This window comes from Pyricularia oryzae, chromosome 3 (assembly GCF_000002495.2).
Source record: "Pyricularia oryzae 70-15 chromosome 3, whole genome shotgun sequence".
NCBI lineage: Eukaryota > Fungi > Ascomycota > Sordariomycetes > Magnaporthales > Pyriculariaceae > Pyricularia > Pyricularia oryzae.
In genome coordinates, this window is record NC_017849.1 from 5,742,136 (window position 1) to 5,759,533 (window position 17,398).

Below are 17,398 nucleotides of genomic sequence, written 5' to 3' on the forward strand. Positions count from 1 at the left end.
GGACGCTAGCCCGCGCCCATGTGGGGAAAGAACGCTGCTAAACATACTTCCGCCGGGATGCCAGCTAGAAGCTGAGGGATAACTTGAATGCAACCTTGGCAGAGCTGCCTCGGGAAAGCCAATAACTATGCAGGCAATTACAACCTCCCGGGTTGGTGTTTATCCTCCCCTCCTTTTTTTCCCCGCAAGATCAGACTTGCAACAACCCACATTATTTTCAATCACGTATACCCTCCCAAGGCCAAGCTCAGGTGTCTGCGTACCAGTTAGCAATTACGTATGTAGTCTTTTCCTAGCAAGTGGGCGGCCGCGAAGCCGGCATGGGAGGGGACGCTACGTCTACCTAGTCAACTAGTGTGGGCGAGTCAAGGGCAGGGGACTGCATCGAACCAGGGGGACCTCACTGGCGGTCGACCTGCAGGTTGGTGTGGGGAAAAACTGGCCGCTTTCATCTCATGGCCCACCGCCCAAGTGGAATCTGGGGAATGAGATGCGAAATTTGTGTGTCGGAGGGTTGCAAGGCTTTTATTTTTTTCTGGTGACTCCTCACAGGCCCGTTGAAAACAAAGAGAGCGAGCGAGCGACCAACGCCTCAATATTTTCCCTGACCGCAAGCTGCAAAGGGAAAAGGGTAAAGGTGCCTACCCACCCCCTTGTTTGGTCTTTCCCCGGCTTCGGCTCTCTGCCCCAGGTCTCCAGAATCTAGGGTCCATTTGCAGCGAAACAACGGTCCGCGATCAGGTTTACCCTTTTATATCAAGGACGCAACCCAGCCACACCTCGTGGTTTTTTGGCTCTCTTTCATCTCTTCTTTGGGTTTCTTAATCATTTCTTTCCTCGCCGTTCAGACGTTTGCTCATCTGGACGCATCCCAGTCTTTTTATACCCATCCTTTGTTGCCCAAGGCGTGGCCCCAAAAAGTCGTCCTATCAATAAAACAAAAGAAAGACAGGCAAACACACCACAAAAAAGTCAAGACAAACCCCAGAGAGGGCGGCATCATCATGACGCTCCTCGCACTCAAGGAGGACCGGCCGACGCCCAAGGCCGTCTACAACTGGCGCGTGTACCTCTGCGCGTCCATCGCGTCCTTTGCGTCGTGCACCATCGGCTACGACTCTGCCTTTATCGGCACGACGTTGGCGCTGCCGTCCTTTACCGATGAGTTCCAGTTCGCCTCGTACTCGGCGTCGGACCTGGCGCTGCTCAAGGCCAACATCGTGTCGCTGTACCAGGCCGGCGCGTTCTTTGGCAGCTTGTTCGCCTACGTCTCGAGTTATTTTCTCGGCAGGAAGAAGAGCTTGATGATGTTTTCTCTCATCTTCATGGTCGGTGCCAGTCTCATGCTTGGCGCGACCAGGGAGAGGGGTCTGGGGCTGATTTTGGGGGGAAGAGTCTTGGCTGGTCTTGTGAGTTTTTTTTTTTAGAGAGAACTTGTTGGGAGCTTTAGGCATTCTTTGGAGGGCTGGTTGCTAACTTAACATTTTGTCAAACAGGGTATCGGCGGCATGAGTAACATGACACCTGTGAGTCACGACGATCAAGACCGTTATCAAGCAAAAGAAAAAGAAAAAAAAGAACAAGAGCTGACACGCATCTAGATCTACATCTCAGAGCTCTCACCTCCGGCCGTCCGCGGTCGTCTCGTCGGAATATACGAGCTCGGCTGGCAGATCGGCGGCCTGGTCGGGTTCTGGATCAACTACGGCGTCAACAGCACCCTCCCGCCGTCGCACTCGCAGTGGCTGATCCCCTTTGCGGTGCAGCTCATCCCCGGCGGCATGCTCCTCCTCGGCGCCATCTACATCCCCGAGTCGCCGCGGTGGCTGTTTGAAAAGGGCCAGCGCGAAAAGGCCATCAAGGTCCTGTCCTGGATGCGCAACCTGGAGCCGGACCACCAGTACATCGTCGAGGAGATCTCGTACATTGACGAGGGCCTCGAGCAGCAGCGCCGCGAGATCGGCGCCGGTTTCTGGAAGCCCTTTGCCGCCCTCAAGGCCAGGCGCGTGCAGTGGCGCTTCATCCTCGGCGGCCTGCTCTTCATGTGGCAGAACGGGTCCGGCATCAACGCCATCAACTACTACAGCCCGACCGTGTTCCAGAGCCTGGGCATCACCGGTACCAACACTGGCTTCCTGACCACGGGTCTCTTTGGTGTGGTCAAGACGGTCCTGACTGTCATCTGGCTCATGTGGATGATTGACCACTGGGGTCGTCGCCCGCTTTTGATCATGGGTGGTATCGGTGGTGGTGCTTGCATGTGGTAAGTTGATGCCCTGGTATATCTGAGTTTTTGGGTGTGAATGTTCCTCGACTGACTCTCTGCGTCTAAGGTTCATTGGTGCCTACATCAAGATCGCCCAGCCGGAAAAGAACCCCAACTCGGGTGGTCTGCCGCCAGGTGGTATCGCCGCCATCTTTTTCTTTTACCTGTGGACTGCCTTTTACACTCCTTCGTGGAACGGCACTCCCTGGGTCATCAACTCGGAGATGTTTGACCAGAACACTCGGTAAGATTTTATTCCTGCCTCCCCAACCCGCTTCAGTCACTGTCCAAGATAAAAAAAAAACATAAAAAGTAAAAAAACTGACACATGACTTCCCACCCCCAGCTCCCTCGGCCAGGCCAACGCCGCCGCCAACAACTGGTTCTGGAACTTTATCATCTCGCGCTTCACCCCCACCATGTTTGAGGAGTGGGGCTACGGCGTCTACTTCTTCTTCGCGTCGCTCATGTTCGTCTCGGTCGTCTTCATCTTCTTCCTGGTGCCCGAGACCAAGTCGATCCCGCTCGAGAAGATGGACCGCCTGTTCGAGATCCGGCCCGTCCACCGCGCAAACGCCACCGTCATGTCGGAGCTGGGCCACCACTCGGACGGAAGCGCGCCCGTGCTCGGAGGCGAGCCCGAGAAGGGCGAGGCGGGCATCGTGGAGGACGGCCAGGTCACGCCGCCGCCTACGTACGCCCGCAAGGATGGTGTTGCGTAAGGTGGGGAGTGCAAGAGTGTTTGCTTTGAGTGGCGAATGCGAGGGTGGCATGTGTATTTTTTTTTCTTCTTCTTTTGGTTTCGTCACTGTAATCATCGCAAGTTGTTGCGTTGCTATAGCGTGAAAAGAATATTCCCTACGGTGGAGTAGCTGGGCTGGAAGCGCTAGTCATTTTATACCCTGAAATACTGAAATAACAATAATGGTGCCAGGTACTTGAGCGGGTGCAAGCAACAGTATGCGAATGTGCTTACAGTTGATATGTTGGTATTGTCCTAATTGTAGATGCTTGAATTATCAACTGCAATCATCAACTGCAATTCTCAACACCAAAACAGCCAACACACGACTCAAGAAGTAAGGTATCTTTTTTTATTATTCTCGTCATCGCTACTGCTATTACTCCCCCCAAAAGCATATCACCCACCCACCCCACCTACAAAGACGCAGTAGCCGCCCTGTCCGGAACCCTCTCGACGCTCATCTGCAAATCGGTCACCAGCTTCTGCCACGAAGCCGCGCCCCTCGCAGCCAGCTCCTCAGCCACGTCACTCCCCTCGTCGGCCATCCTCCTGTGGAACAGCTCCAGCGAGACCCAGCCCTCCCAGCCGGCGGCCTTGAAGATGGCGTGCGCGATGGGCTTGACGGGCAGGTAGGCGCCGCGGGCCTCCTCGCCGTAGAACAGCCTGCAGTTGCGGCTCCAGCTCATGCGCGGGGGCTGGCCCTCGGCGTAGAACTCGTGGCCCGGGAGGAGCGGGCTGGACAGGCGCTCGCCGTCGGCCACCTGCACCCAAAAGACGCGCTGGGGGTCGCGGCGGATGGCCTCGGCCAGGCGCGCCACCGACGCGTCGAACGCCGCCTGGCAGCCCGGCACGGTGCCGTCGGCGCGCGTGGGGTCCGCAAACAGCCGCGCGGCGATGTGGAAGGTGTCGAGGCACACGCCCAGGTTGGGCCGGTCCGCGCGCCGCACCGCCTCCCACGACTGCTCCCACAGGTCCGAGGTCGACGACCACGCGATGCTCTCGTAGGCGAAGCGCACGGGCGGCGACGCGGCCAGGCCGAGGTCCGCGGCCTCGCGCAGGTCCGCGACGATGGCGTCCATGTCGGTGGTGGTCTGCGACGCGGGGAGCATGCTGGAGGGGATCTGGATCAGGTCGGTGCCCAGGGCGTGGGCGAGGGAGATCCAGTGCCGCAGCTCGGGGATGCGGCGCGCGTGCTGTTCCCGGTCGAGCAGGCCGTCGTAGTTTAGAAAGGGCTGCAGGGAGATTATGGCGAGGTTGCGGGCGCGGCAGAGCTCGCCGATGTGGGTGGCGGCGGCGAGCTGGCTGGACTCGACCGTGTGTGGCGTGGAGGGGGAGGCTGGGTTGGGTTGTTGGCGCAGCTCGTCGGCCACGTGCGCGAGGTCTTCAAAGAACATCTCGATGCCCTCGTAGCCGTAATTTTGCGCCAGGTCGAGCCGGTGCTCTATGGAGTGGCCGGCATAGCACCGCCCGAGGGACATTGTGCTTATTGCGAGACGGTTGGGCATTGTGGGCGGTTGTGTGGCGTGTGGCTTCAGGTGTTGTGGTGGTGTGGTGGTTGCGATATTGTGATGTCGTGATGTTGTATGCCTACTATGCACGTACACCAAAACACAAGACAAAAAAAGACAGGGAAGTGAGTTGGAGTGTAGGTCTAGAGCTATATCGCACACGAATTGGAGGCAGGAAAAGAAAGACGAGGTATCAAATGAGTATCATCACTGACTGGCAGGTTGCCTGACTGGACTAACTGACTAGGGCAGCTAAAGATCAACTCGATTAAGCAAAGTACCTGATTTAGAAGGTGACCAGACCCATTCCTGGGAGAATGTTCATCAATCGATGCTGATAGCATTGGAAGAAACGCCCACTCTGGCAGGCTCTGTTTGAGAAGTGAATCCGATTCCGCATCGGATTCCAAGCCGAAACTAAGCGATTAACCAGGAGATGGGAGTGGTAATTGGTTGGGATTCTCCAAGCAAGAAGAGGGTGGATCTGCGTACTTTGTAAAACAGTTTTGGACATTACTAAGGAATTGCAGCAAGAGTAATAGTCCAATGAGGATAAACTTAATGAAGACGCCCAGTTTTTTTTTTCTCATGTGATTAGCCATAGCAGGTGCTGTTATTGCAGTTGCTGGATCAATATTTTCCGTGTCAGGGCTTCACTGCGGGACATTTACCCCATCAAATCCTGCAGAAAAGAAATCATTACAGCGCATTTCCCCGCAAGCACCTGCATCAATTCGCCGCAAACCAGGCAGGCCAGGGTCTATAACATTCGTGCCAAGGCTTGGGACTTTGTGGGTCTGAGTGCGCTACTCGATACTAATTTCTACGCAACGCAAAAGCCGGTTGGAGAGGATAAACGCTTAACCGTTCCTCGGTACCACAAAAAGCTTGGCATGAATTGTGTAGTGGGAAGGAAGAGTTTTTGATTTGCTTCCTGTCAAGTGACTACCTATTTTCGCAATTTTTAGCTGTGGATTCCACAGCCAGGCGGCGTCATCCCCGTCGAGTCAAGCCCCCTTTGCTATCTCCCACCTTGTCCAGCCCTTGCTGTCTCTCTCTTTTTTTTTTTTCGCCACGAACAAGACAATGCCTGACAATCATTTTTTTATTTCGTGCACAAACGGGTAGCTTGGGGGCAGAATGATTTGGAGACTCGGCCCACTTTCGTTGGCACGGGGAACGGGGGATTCGGGAAGTTGGAAACGAACTTTTTAAAGCAGGACTGAGTGAAAATTAGGAGCCAAAGGGTATCGGGGAATACGCCCGGATACTCCTTCAACCCACACTCACTCACTCACTCACTCACTTACTTGTCACTATTGTTTGCTTCTGGATCTGCATCTGCAAGTCCTCCACGCACTTTTAGGTGACTTTCCACATTCGTACAAAACAATACAAACTGCGGCATATAGACCAGACACTCTATAGGCATTACATCACCTTTTTTTTTTCAGCTTACATTTAAATACCCTTCCCTCGACTGGCGATACGACAACCCTCGCCTTGTCACACTCCCCGCTCTTTGATACTTTTTACCTCGTACGAAAGTAATCCTCAAACACACTGACACCCAATAGCTCTTTTTGCTTTGATCTCAAGATCAAGTCAACTCGGGTCTCATCCTGCCATTGGCATCTCATCCCATCCCCCCCTTCTTACCTCAAACCTCGCCAGCAACCCACCTCAAAAGATGGCATCCGCAACGGCAACAACCACAGAACAACCGCTCCTGGACGCCGACCTGGCAGCGTCCGTGGCCAGCGTCGACCGCCACGGCTACCTCTTTGGGCAAAAGATCACGCATTCCCTCTCGCCGCTGTTCCACTCCACAATCTACCAGGAGCTCGGCCTGCGCTGGGAGCAGTTCCGGCTCGACTCGTCCGACGTCTCGCGCTTCCTGCAGCTGATGCGCGACCCGCGCTTCTACGGCGCGTCGGTCACCATGCCCAACAAGGTCGCCATCATGCCGCACCTCGACCACCTGACCGACGAGTGCCGCGACGTGGGCGCCTGCAACACCGTCTTTCTCCGCCCGGACCCCTCCGTCCCGGGCGGGCGCATCTACTGCGGCGCCAACACCGACGTCATCGGCGTGCGCGAGAGCTTCCTCCGCAACGTCGCCGACCCGGACGCCGTGATCCGCAACCGGCCCGCGCTGGTGCTGGGCGGAGGCGGCGCCGCCCGCAGCGCCGTCTATGCGCTGCGCCGCTGGCTGGGCGTGCGCGACATCTACATGGTCAACCGCGACGCGCGCGAGGTCGCGGACGTCGTGGCCGACTGCACGGCGCGCGGCTACGGACAGGGGCTGGTGCACGTGGCGTCGGTCGAGCAGGCCGCGGCTCTCGAGGCGCCCGGCGCCATGGTGCTGTGCGTGCCCGACTTTGCGCCAAAGACGGCCGAGGAGGTGGTGGCGCGCGACGTCATGTCCGTCTTCTTCGCAAAGGAGCGCAAGGGCGCCATCCTCGAGATGTGCTACAACCCCACGCCCTACACGCAGCTCTGGGCGCTGGCCGAGGGTCAGGGCTGGCAGGTGATTCTGGGTACCGAGGCGCTCATCTACCAGGGTTTGGAGCAGGTGAGTTTGTTTATTTTGGGTTTTTCCCCTAGCGCGTCGGGAGACGTCAAAAAGTATTACGCGCTAACCACGTTCATCTCTCCTTGCAGGACAAGTACTGGACTGGCAAGGAGGTCGATGATCTGCCGGTTCAAAAGGTGACCGAGGTGATTGCGTCTAAACTTGGGCAGAAACCAAAGCTGTAGGTCGGCCTAGGTTAACCCTTGCGACTTCATCTCTTCTTTTGTTTTTTTCTTTCACTTTGACATGACAAAAGGAAGCCACTGTTCTTGACAAACTGATTGGGGGGTCTGGGAGCGGCATCTGCGGCATTTACATCATTTCTTTATTTCTGTTGATTGTCTTTTTTTTTCGTTTTTGAGCGTATAATGATATCTGCAAAGAAATGGCCTGCCTTGTTGGTCACATACATGAAGCATACAAGAATCAAATAAAATAATAGCATTGCATTATTTTGATCTTTTTGATCTTTTTGCGCTTTTTGGGCTGCTTTTTGCTTGCGTTCCCATCTACGTATAGGTACATTTTTCTCAAAAGCGGTTGGTAAATTGAGCACAAGATACAGCCCCAAGCACAACCATCCTCGCCAAAAAAAAAAAAAAAAAAAGAAAACACGTCACAACTTGGCCGCAGCCTGCGCCTTCAACCTCTTGGCCATAAACTCGACCGCGACCGCGTACCCGTCGACGCCCATGCCGCAAATGACCGCGACGGCCTTGTCGCTCAGGTAGCTGTGGTGCCGAAAGGCCTCGCGGGCGTGGACGTTGGAGACGTGCAGCTCGACGAACGGCGCGCCGACGCCCAGCAGCGCGTCGCGGATGGCGACGCTGGTGTGCGTAAAGGCGCCCGGGTTGATGACCACGCCGGCCAGCGGCAGGTCGCGCCGCAGCGCGTGGATGGCGTCGACGAGCGCGCCCTCGTGGTTCGACTGCACGTGGCGCAGCTCGACGTCGAGGGACGACGCCAGCGCGAGGCAGCGCTCTTGCACGTCGGAGAGCGTCGTCGAGCCGTAGATTTGCGGCTCGCGCGTGCCCAGCAGGTTGAGGTTTGGGCCGTTGAGGAGGAGGATTGTTGGTTTTTGGGAAGGCATTTTTGAAGTGTGGGCTTCTTTTTTTTTCTTTTTGTTTACTTTTTAGGTTTGATATATAATTATTTTATACTTGTAACTCGTGAAAGTTGTCACCCTTGAGCTGGTAGTCGTTTGGCCTGATATCGGTGAGAAAAAAACTACAAGGGCGACGGTTGGGCAGTCAGAGTGGGGATGCCGAAATTTTTGGTGTAGCCTCAAGGGATATTTTTCTACAAAGCTACGGAACCTCTAAACATGGGACGAAACTAAATCTATTAGCAGTTAGCATGCACATTAATAGTGACACTTTACTTAGAATTGTACAGATAAAGCTACTAAGGAAACTATCTTGAATCAATTGGCATATCAAAACACTCTGCCATAGACCCGTCTGTCGCAAAGCTACAAGTTCTTCACTGCGTTATCGGCCGGAAATGGAGCGACCGCATCTAGGACGGTATCCTCTCGGCACATGTCCGGGGTAGTCTGTGTGGAGTAGAAGCGCGGGGTTTTTGGGAGAGAGCTTTTCCCCTCCATATTTTTTGGGGGCCCGTTTGGCTAATGACTCTCCCACCCTGGATCATGAGGGGGGTTTGGGGTTTTTACTGGGTCCCTGTTTCTAAACAGACTGCGGAAAACACACCGGACACATGGCTCTCGGCTTGCTTCGGGGGCCAGGACAACAGATCGACAACCAAAATTCCACCTCTTGGTTCTCCGCATTCCGCCCAAAAGAACAAACCAAACACGCAGTATCCCAACACACCCCCTTTCCCCCACCTCACTCTAGCCTCCAAGAAGAAAAAGAAAAATCAAGGAAGCGAGATAGAGACGAGACAACCCTTCTGGATGAATGTTCTTTCATCTTTTATCCCCAGGTTTATCCAATCAATCAACTCATTTTAATCTTCCCCCCCACGGTAATGAACGACATTCCAGAATTTTTTTGAGACGACAAGACCAGAAGACCAAAAAAAATGGCGGATACTACCTTGAACGACAAGGAGCTCCAGGAGGCTTACGACTTTGCCGTGCAGCTCGGCAAGGATGCCGGGGCCATGCTGATGGACGCAGCGCGGGCCCGGTTTGGGACCAGTGCTGCGCAGAAGTCGGTCGAGAAGGAAAGGTGTGTGTGTGGTTTTTTTTTGTCCTTGTCCTTGTCCTTGTCAACTTGCCCTTGCCCGATCCAATCTGCGCCGTCATCCCTATTGGCTGGCTGTCTGTCCATGGCATAGCAAACAAATACCATGGATATGGACTTGCTGTTGACACGCCGGCTGGGCCCCCGGGGTCGCTTAGTGCAGTGGATATCGTAACCGAAACGGACTTCAAGGTCGAGGAATTTATACGGACGACCATTGCCAAGAAATACCCTAGTCACGGGTGAGTTTTGGTCCCAACCCGTATCTCCGGGCCCGGGCCCCGTCCCAGTCCCGGGTCCAGTCCCGGGTTCAGTCCCGGGCCAGTACCCCCCCCCGGATCTCATTGCCCGCATCAATCACACAAACGGGGAGGGACTGACAAATGTCCCCGTCCGCCCCCGCATCAAAGCTTCATCGGCGAAGAGACATACTCGGCCGGCGCGTCACGGGACTACCTGGTAACGTCGTCGCCGACGTGGATCGTGGACCCGCTCGACGGGACCGTCAACTTCACGCACCTGTTCCCGATGTTTTGCGTGTCCATCGGCCTGGTGGTGGACCACGACCCCGTGGTGGGCGTCATCAACGCGCCGTTCGCCAACCAGTTCTTCTCGGCCTGCCGCGGGCGCGGCGCCTGGCTCAACGAGACCGTCCCCCTGCCGCTGGTCAGGGACTCGCCGCTGCCGCCGCTGGCCCCCAAGGGCTGCATATTCTCGTGCGAGTGGGGCAAGGACAGGCGGGACCGGCCGGACGGGAACCTGCACAGAAAGGTGGAGACCTTTGTCAACATGGCCACCGAGCTCGGCGGTCGCGGCGGCAGGGGAGGCATGGTCCACGGCATAAGGAGCCTGGGCAGCGCCACGCTCGATCTGGCCTATACGGCCATGGGGTCGTTTGACATATGGTGGGAGGGTGGTTGTTGGGAGTGGTAAGCGTCATTGTCATTTCGACTCTTTTTCCTTTTTTGTCACTCTACATCCTAGTCGTCATGTACATCCCATTTCATCTGCAGGGAAACAGACCAAGAAAAAAAAAGGAAGGAAAAAAGAAAAGAAAACTGACATCGTGCAGGGACGTCGCGGCAGGAATAGCAATCCTCAAAGAAGCAGGCGGGCTCGTGACGACGGCGACCCCTCCTTCGGATCCAGAAACGGCCGATATTCAGGACGCACGGCTCGGCAGCAGACTCTATTTGGGTATCCGGTGAGTCAGGCCTGTACTTTTTTTCTTCTATTTGTCAATTGTCGTCATTCATTTCATCTCGCTTTTTTCATCTCGCCCTCAGCACTCTTTTGTACGCTTTTCTTGCACGCTTCTTTTGCAACGTTATTTTTCTTCATCCCTTCTTTTTCTCTCTCACCCTGGCTGTCTCCCCCCTCCTTGTGATTTTGTTGGGATGACGAACGCACTGACATGCATCTTTTCGCTGCCATGCGCAGACCTGCAGGTCCTTCCGAGGGCGAGACGGCTAGACAGGCGCAGGAGAGGGTGGTTAGGGAGGTTTGGAAAAGGGTAAAAGGCTTGGACTACTCCCGACCTGGGGCTTGATGTCTGCAGGGGGGGATGTGGGTTTTGAGCAAATGACGCCAATCGAAAACCTACCTGTGGATGTTGTTGTCGATATCCCTCTGTCTTGGATTCCGTCTAGTTCTAGACTAGAACTAGAACTAGTCCAGATGCCTACCCCTGACCAGAAGCAGAGCCGCAATCAACGTCGGACAAGACCGTTCGGCCCATTTCTACAACTCCTTTACCCCAAAAAAAGAGAACAATCGGCGCTCTGCTCGACAGGCATTCCATTCGCCGAATCGCTAGGGCTGAAAAAAAGGCCCACGGCCAAAAACGTTCCGAGGAGAAATGGTTCAACGGGATCCGAATGACAGTGCCAAGTCATCCCATCTTCTCCTTGTCCCCTTTTCCGTCAAGTCTCATGATCACTAAACTACAATCTGATCCCATCAACAAGGTTCCCACAGACCGAGACATTTCCCCTCAGAATGAGGTCATAGGTCTGTTCGGGTTTCTGTAATTGGCAATTGTCCTGAGTCGCAAATCTGCAAGTGCAGCTTCATCTGCCTTCATCCAGTCTATTCGTGGTCGATGAGGGGTATCTCGGCAGATCCGGGAATATCATGGCTTTTGAAGGATCGCTCTGCCTTGTGGATGCTTGCTTCTAAACTTCTAAACCTGTGCCTCTTGATATCTTGAACCTGGCGCAACCATCAAGCGTCGTTTTGCTAGTCTGCTCAACCTTGGCTCTGGCTTCTTCTGTATGCGTGCGTTGTTGCCGAAAACAAGATCCCTTTTGCTTCCTTCTTCTTGTCTAGAGAGTATAAAAACTAGAGAGTTAAAAATGGTGTCGACCGTGCAGTATCACAACACAACACAGGCACCACGCCCAGCGACCGTCATCCCCGCGCACGTACAACCACTGCAAAAGAGAGCCTACATACCATACCCGACGTTCCTCCTCCACGGCGGCAGCGACTCGAGCACCAGCCACGATGACGATTTGCCATGGATCCTGATATCGACGTCGGCATCGGAGGCGCCCCGTCCGTCGGCGCACCCCAGGTCGAGGCAGCACGCACGGCCGGGCCCCCCGCCACCACAAGCACAGCGGGGCCCCCCGCCACCACAAGCACAGCGGCCACCGCAGGCCACCGGTCCCATGCGCTACTCCTCGCAGACGTTCCACGAGCACAGGAGGCTTTCGAGGAAGCCAATGTCGGCCGACCTGCACTCCCTGTACAGCCTGCACAGTGACGAGGGCAGCACGAGCGGGGCCAGCGACGTGCAGCGCGCGGATAGCCTCAGCGGCGCGAGCAGAACCAGCAGCAGCAGCAGCGGCGGCTGCTCCAGGAGCGACAGCAACAGCAGCTCCAGGACCAACAGCAGCTGCTACAGCAACGAGAGCGTCGCCGGCAGCAGCCGCAGCGGGAGCTCCATCGACTCGCTGCCGTCGCAACAGGGGCGGAGGCGGGAGTGGCGCAACTCGCTACCGCTACAGCAGGACGGCAGGCGGGAATACTCGGAGTGGCACGGTTCGCTGCCGCCGCCACGCCAGGCGCAGGTGCGGCAACACCCGGACCCGCTGCGCGACACGCTGGCCAGGACGCATTCGCTCGAGATGCGAGGCAGCTTCTACGAGAGGCGCGCGGCGAGCAGGATGCTGGACGAGTCGCCGCCGCCCACGCCGCCCGAGAGGAGCGTCGCCAGAGGCGTCACGTACATGCACACGCCGCCCGAGATGTCGCCCAGGGGAATCCTGAGGTTCTCGTCGTCGCAGAGGCCCAGCAGGAAGAGGGTGTCGTTCAAGAGGGAGCCGGAACTGGAGGAGTCGATAGGGTTGCACGAGCGGAGCTCTTCCGAGTGGGAGGTGTTGGAAGAGCCCTTGTGGGCCATGTGACGGGTTTTTGGGAAGGGTTTTGGGCGTTTTTTTTTTCTTTTTCTTTTTCTGGCTTTGATCATGGATGGCGGGCGATTGCACTTTCAGTACCTTATGTATGTTGATTCCCAGCTAATGACAGGCACTAGATGCCACACGAATGATACGATTCCACAACTTCTCGTCTCTCTGCGAGGTCATACTTTGTAGAACCAACGATCTCTATCCGTGTTGAGGGGTTGTGTAGAGGTTCGACCGCGACTTGTTGCGGCGCAGTCGCCTTGTTCTAGTCTAGGCTCTAACAACTCTGGATGAAATGAGTATCGCGGTGCGGAAATCCAGCACTCAATTTCGGCAGAAACCCACTCTGCCAACAGGCTGCTTCCCACAGACAATACAAGCCGTTTGGTGGAGACGCAAGGCGTCGCACAGCCCAAATTTGGAAAATAAATCGAGTAAAGATGCTATGCTGACCCATCCAGCCAAAGATAGTTCTGGTCACCTACAAGGCCAAAGTATGAATCAGGAGCATACATCTGTGCATAAATCAACGCTAATTCAGACAGCAACGCGTTCAGGGGCCTGCGGAATGCTCGCTTCTTCCAATTCCCCGTGCGCCCTCGATTGCTGCAAAACTGTATTTGCAACGATATTCTGCACCTCCCTCTCGTGCTGCTCAGCAGGCACGTAAAGATATCTCTTTTCGTCGCCACTCCAGCATCGGTTCGGCAAATACGCCTAAAAAATCACCATCAGCGCCTGATCAACATTAACAACCCTGCAGAAAATCATTCAAAACTCACCTCGAGCATGTAGTAGGTGTCGCGATGATACGGCCAATCGATGGTAGGCGGACCGCTCCTCTCCAGAAATGCATCCGTCTCGGACCGCGCGTCCTCGTCCGTGAGCAGGTAGCGCCTTCTCTTGTTCCCCTTGTTCGCCGTGTGCCTCCGGATGGACCGAACCGTGGTGGCCAGGTGCAGCTCGAGGATGCGGGCATACCACAGCGGGTCCCGATCCACCACCGCCCTGTTGACGACGGCGGCGTGTCGCGCCACGAGCTCCGCGTTCCACCGCGGGGCCTGCCACGACTTGAACATGGGGATGGGCTCCCCGGAGTCCAGGTGGCCTTGCCAGTGCGCAAAGTCGACAATCACGTTGAGCCCGATCCAGCGTATGGTGCACGTCACGCAGTCGCAGAGCGAGTCTGCGTCCGGCCGCCCGACGTGCGGCAGGTGCGACGGGTGGTTGGACAGCCGCCACGTCCTGCCCCAGCCGCGACTGCGCTGCTGCTGCTGCTGCTGCTGCTGCTGATCATCCTGCGCGCCCCGCGCCTGGTCCCCGCGCCCCCACTGCTCTTCCTTGCGCGCCGCGGGCTGCGTTTGCCCGCCGCCCACGTTGGCCCTGACGGCGGCGCGCTGCGTCTCGTCCAGATCGGCCAGCCTGGCCGGCAGTCGAAAGCACTTTTGCAGACACGGGTACCGCAGGCTGATGATGCGCCGGGATATGGTCGCGCTCTCGGCGCGGATAAAGTCGTGCAGGGGTCTGTTGACTCGCATGAGCGCAAACATGTCGCTCGGTCGCACGAGGGAGAAGATGTCGATCAGGAGCTCGTGTGGCAGGTCCATGATGACCTTGGGGCGGGAGGCGAGCTTCTGGAGGCGTTTTTGGTTCTTTTTCTGCTTGCGGTCCGTCCTGCGCGAGTGCAGCTCGAGTCTGGCTGTCGTGTCGACGAGTTCGTCGTCGCTGGGAGAGTCTTCGGTCGGTGTTGGGGGGCGCTTGGGTTTTGGCATTTTATCTGCCGGGGAGGGGGTAGAGTCGAGAGAACAAATAAAGCGATCAACGGCGAAAGTGTATCCTAGCTGACAGTGGTATGTTGCGGGCAGTTTTTCCATCACTACAAGATGTGCATCTCTAAATTTTTACCGTTTGGAGCCGACGGCGGCGAGTTCTGACGTATCGCATCCACTTGGCGGCCGTTTGATCCCTAGAAGGACCCCGCGAGCTGCTAAAGCTGGGGTGCCCCACATTCAGAACAAGCTTGTATCGACGCCAGACTCCAGTCAATCCTGTCATGATTGTTCTTTAACAATTTCCCACCTTCCATGTGAAATTAGCCGAAACACCACGTTCAGACTGGAACCTAGTCTTAATTTCTCATCAGCGCACTTTGATTCTTTGGTTGTGATGACTTTTGCCGAGCTTAATACTCAAAACACGGCGGCGAGATGGTTGTGTCAGGAAAACATCTTTTTTTTTAGCCTGATAAACTTTTTACAGCTGTCGAGACAATCAATCCCTACAACTCGAAGCCAGAAACCCATCGCTCAGCACCTCCTCCACTTGAACACCAACTTCTCAGACTTGACATCAAAGCTGCTCGCGCCCTGATCCAACAGAGCGACCCTAAAGTTGACGTTGAGAACATCCCCGTCAGACCTGGTAGTGCACGAGCTCCACAGGGTGCTCGGCGCCGCGCGGATCTCCTCCGGGGCGCTGCTGTCGACGCTTTTGCTGTTGCGAAAGGTCCCCTGCGCCGAGACCGTGTCCGAAGCTTGCTGCGAGAAGAAGACGGTGGTGAAGTGGTCGAGCGAGTCGCCAGCGGCGATCCTGCCCCTGCCGGTCACCAGCACCTCGGACACGGCCACCTGCCACCCGGCTCCGACCCCGGCCGTGTTGATGTGGGCCTGGCAGTTGGCCGTGCGCGAAGTGGCCGGGTATGTGGACGCCCGGAAGTCGCCAAAGGTGAAGGAGAGGCCGTCGCCGTCTGACTCGGTGACGCGGGGCGAGTTGCTTTGCGGACAGCCGTTGCCCGAGAAGGTGATGGATTTGATGGCCGGCGTTGCCTCGGACGTGTCTGTCGGTGCCGCCGTGGCGAGTGCTGCGAGTCCGGCAAGGACCGTGATGAGGTGCGTGAGGGGTGCCATGGTGAGTTGACTGATGGTCAATTGAGAGATGTCTTTGAGTTGCCAAGTGGCTGTTTGACAAGATGGTGTGTTTTGTCGATGGCCTCTGCACTTCTATGCGCCAGTCACGCTGGGAGTTGACAGTCGTTTTATAGACGACCCCATTTTTGGTGTCTATTTGGTGTTCTGTCGGTGTGGTTGTTAATATCGCCAGTCGCTCCATGGCGTGAAAACTACTCCCGCTTTTCCGCAAGTACTGTCGCCGGGAAAGGAAATCAATCCATCTTTTGGGTTTACAATATGCACTCGGATTTTTCATCAATTTGGATCTAGCCCTGGGACCTCATCCAGGGTCTTCAGCCAAGAACCAATTTCACCTGGGGTAGCCTCCCTGCAGTCCGGGTATACTGGATAGTATTCGTGGCAAAGATTTTGGCCCGCCGAACGCACAGTTCATGTCCTTGCCGTCTGCATTTATCCAGATTGCGAACCATATCAACCCCTGCAACCAGCACCAGTTACTCCAGCTCTCCGGGTTTTTTTTAATCTTTCTCAAGGGAAAACCCGATTCAAAAATAGCAAATGGAAAATTAACTGCAGCCCGCACCAAATCTCCGCTCTCTTGGGTCTAGGCCTGGCCATAACACCCCCAGCTCACCGTCGCATCGTCCTCTGGAGTCAAGGCACGATCTCCGGCGGAGTTTTGCCACACTTTCCGAAACTGATGATTTACAAGAGAAAGTAACACCGCGGAGGCAGCTGAATGTATTCACTTGGGTTGTTTTCACAGTCGGCCTGGGATGCCTAGTGGCGACCTGTGGATATAGGCGATGCATGTTTCGGCCCTCTCAATCTCAAAATGCCGGCGGCAGCTGTTGGTGAGATCTTTTGGTTGTCAACTTCATTACGTATAGGTGTGAAGTTCTCAAAGGGATCGCAGCACAAAAATAACCTCAAGGGTGGCGAGTTGATACCAGACCATCTTTTGGGCGTGCTGTTATCATAGCCCATATAGCACGGGACCGTCTTTGCAGATGCTTGTTCGTCACGGTTGTGGCGATATTTTGGTTGAGCTATACCGACTTGATGTCTCCCGCTGTCTGGCCGTCCTCGCTACCTCTCGACCATATAGTGTCAGACACCCTGGTGCACAAAACCATACCGAAACCTGATTTTACTCGCCACGTACAAATTAACAGCGGTCCAAACATATAGGTGACTGCATCGTTAAGGGACCTACCGTGCCGTCACTGCAATTAATGGAAATTGCTGGGCTGACCCGTGTAGCTTTCAACAGAGGCTGGCTGCTGATCCATTGGGGATGCAATCGTTTCCACTTTCTATCGGGATCCTTGGATCTTTCGGCCCACTTCGTCCTCAATTCATGACGAACGACCAAAGACAACGCAGCGGATTGCGAATGGCTCTCGACTAGTTGTTCTAGGTGATAACGCGGGTAACAATACGGAAGCAGAAGCAGAAACACACATGCTATGCTAGGAGCACCACTTGTTACTACCTTTGAGCGACGAAGAAAAAGTTTAACATAGCCAAAAATAAGGCTGCCGCTCTACCGAAAAAAAGCTAATGTTATACAGAGATTATCAACCATCTACCCATTTTGGGACATGCCATGACACGTTTACACGGGGTAGCTCTTCCAAGAGCCATCAGTCCCCACGCATCGAGTTACCAGACTGCATGCACCGATGATTTGCCACCGCTGCACAGCAGTCCCAGCCGCTTGGATTTGACCCTGCAGACAGATGGGGACATTCTCTCGGATCCGGCTCCTTTTG

General features: G+C 55.5%; 8 protein-coding genes across 8 annotated transcripts; 4 read left to right on the top strand and 4 right to left on the bottom strand.

Moving 5' to 3' along the window:
* Positions 1-696: 696 nt before the first annotated feature.
* On the top strand, positions 697-3,201 carry MGG_07779 (quinate permease). The gene is made up of 5 exons (XM_003712948.1): positions 697-1,409; positions 1,497-1,526; positions 1,602-2,263; positions 2,334-2,510; positions 2,613-3,201. The coding sequence occupies exons 1-5, from the start codon at positions 1,005-1,007 to the stop codon at positions 2,986-2,988; spliced, it is 1,650 nt and encodes a 549-aa protein (XP_003712996.1). The 5' UTR covers positions 697-1,004; the 3' UTR covers positions 2,989-3,201.
* A 223-nt stretch (positions 3,202-3,424) lies between these two features.
* Positions 3,425-4,883, bottom strand: MGG_07780 (3-dehydroshikimate dehydratase; the record flags this gene model as incomplete). Its single annotated transcript, XM_003712949.1, has 1 exon — positions 3,425-4,883. The coding sequence occupies exon 1, from the start codon at positions 4,514-4,516 to the stop codon at positions 3,425-3,427; it is 1,092 nt and encodes a 363-aa protein (XP_003712997.1). The 5' UTR covers positions 4,517-4,883.
* A 715-nt stretch (positions 4,884-5,598) lies between these two features.
* On the top strand, positions 5,599-7,543 carry MGG_07781 (quinate dehydrogenase). Its single transcript, XM_003712950.1, has 2 exons — positions 5,599-7,094; positions 7,184-7,543. Exons 1-2 carry the CDS (start codon positions 6,210-6,212, stop codon positions 7,277-7,279), a joined length of 981 nt encoding a protein of 326 aa, XP_003712998.1. The 5' UTR covers positions 5,599-6,209; the 3' UTR covers positions 7,280-7,543.
* MGG_07782 (dehydroquinase class II) lies at positions 7,535-8,322 on the bottom strand. The gene has a single exon (XM_003712951.1). The coding sequence runs from the start codon at positions 8,182-8,184 to the stop codon at positions 7,711-7,713; it is 474 nt and encodes a 157-aa protein (XP_003712999.1). The 5' UTR covers positions 8,185-8,322; the 3' UTR covers positions 7,535-7,710.
* A 462-nt stretch (positions 8,323-8,784) lies between these two features.
* On the top strand, positions 8,785-11,295 carry MGG_15250 (QA-X). Its single transcript, XM_003712952.1, has 5 exons — positions 8,785-9,289; positions 9,463-9,546; positions 9,715-10,233; positions 10,377-10,508; positions 10,745-11,295. Exons 1-5 carry the CDS (start codon positions 9,141-9,143, stop codon positions 10,851-10,853), a joined length of 993 nt encoding a protein of 330 aa, XP_003713000.1. The 5' UTR covers positions 8,785-9,140; the 3' UTR covers positions 10,854-11,295.
* Positions 11,296-11,371: 76 nt separating this feature from the next.
* Positions 11,372-12,714, top strand: MGG_07784 (uncharacterized protein; the record flags this gene model as incomplete). Its single annotated transcript, XM_003712953.1, has 1 exon — positions 11,372-12,714. The coding sequence occupies exon 1, from the start codon at positions 11,578-11,580 to the stop codon at positions 12,712-12,714; it is 1,137 nt and encodes a 378-aa protein (XP_003713001.1). The 5' UTR covers positions 11,372-11,577.
* MGG_07785 (uncharacterized protein) lies at positions 12,529-14,769 on the bottom strand (the record flags this gene model as incomplete). Its single annotated transcript, XM_003712954.1, has 3 exons — positions 12,529-13,431; positions 13,497-14,555; positions 14,620-14,769. The coding sequence occupies 3 exons, from the start codon at positions 14,767-14,769 to the stop codon at positions 13,252-13,254; spliced, it is 1,389 nt and encodes a 462-aa protein (XP_003713002.1). The 3' UTR covers positions 12,529-13,251.
* A 251-nt stretch (positions 14,770-15,020) lies between these two features.
* On the bottom strand, positions 15,021-15,620 carry MGG_07786 (uncharacterized protein; the record flags this gene model as incomplete). The annotated part of the gene is made up of 1 exon (XM_003712955.1): positions 15,021-15,620. One exon carries the CDS (start codon positions 15,618-15,620, stop codon positions 15,021-15,023), a length of 600 nt encoding a protein of 199 aa, XP_003713003.1.
* Positions 15,621-17,398: the final 1,778 nt, after the last annotated feature.

Coding starts and splice junctions, on each gene's coding strand:
- MGG_07779 (XM_003712948.1), top strand. CDS start 1,005: ATGACGCTCCTCGCACTCAAGGAGGACCGGCCGACGCCCAAGGCCGTC. Junction 2,264..2,333: donor GGTGGTGGTGCTTGCATGTG/GTAAGTTGATGC, acceptor TCTGCGTCTAAG/GTTCATTGGTGCCTACATCA. Junction 2,511..2,612: donor ATGTTTGACCAGAACACTCG/GTAAGATTTTAT, acceptor TCCCACCCCCAG/CTCCCTCGGCCAGGCCAACG.
- MGG_07781 (XM_003712950.1), top strand. CDS start 6,210: ATGGCATCCGCAACGGCAACAACCACAGAACAACCGCTCCTGGACGCC. Junction 7,095..7,183: donor TCTACCAGGGTTTGGAGCAG/GTGAGTTTGTTT, acceptor CTCTCCTTGCAG/GACAAGTACTGGACTGGCAA.
- MGG_07782 (XM_003712951.1), bottom strand. CDS start 8,184: ATGCCTTCCCAAAAACCAACAATCCTCCTCCTCAACGGCCCAAACCTC.
- MGG_15250 (XM_003712952.1), top strand. CDS start 9,141: ATGGCGGATACTACCTTGAACGACAAGGAGCTCCAGGAGGCTTACGAC. Junction 10,234..10,376: donor GAGGGTGGTTGTTGGGAGTG/GTAAGCGTCATT, acceptor GACATCGTGCAG/GGACGTCGCGGCAGGAATAG. Junction 10,509..10,744: donor AGACTCTATTTGGGTATCCG/GTGAGTCAGGCC, acceptor TGCCATGCGCAG/ACCTGCAGGTCCTTCCGAGG.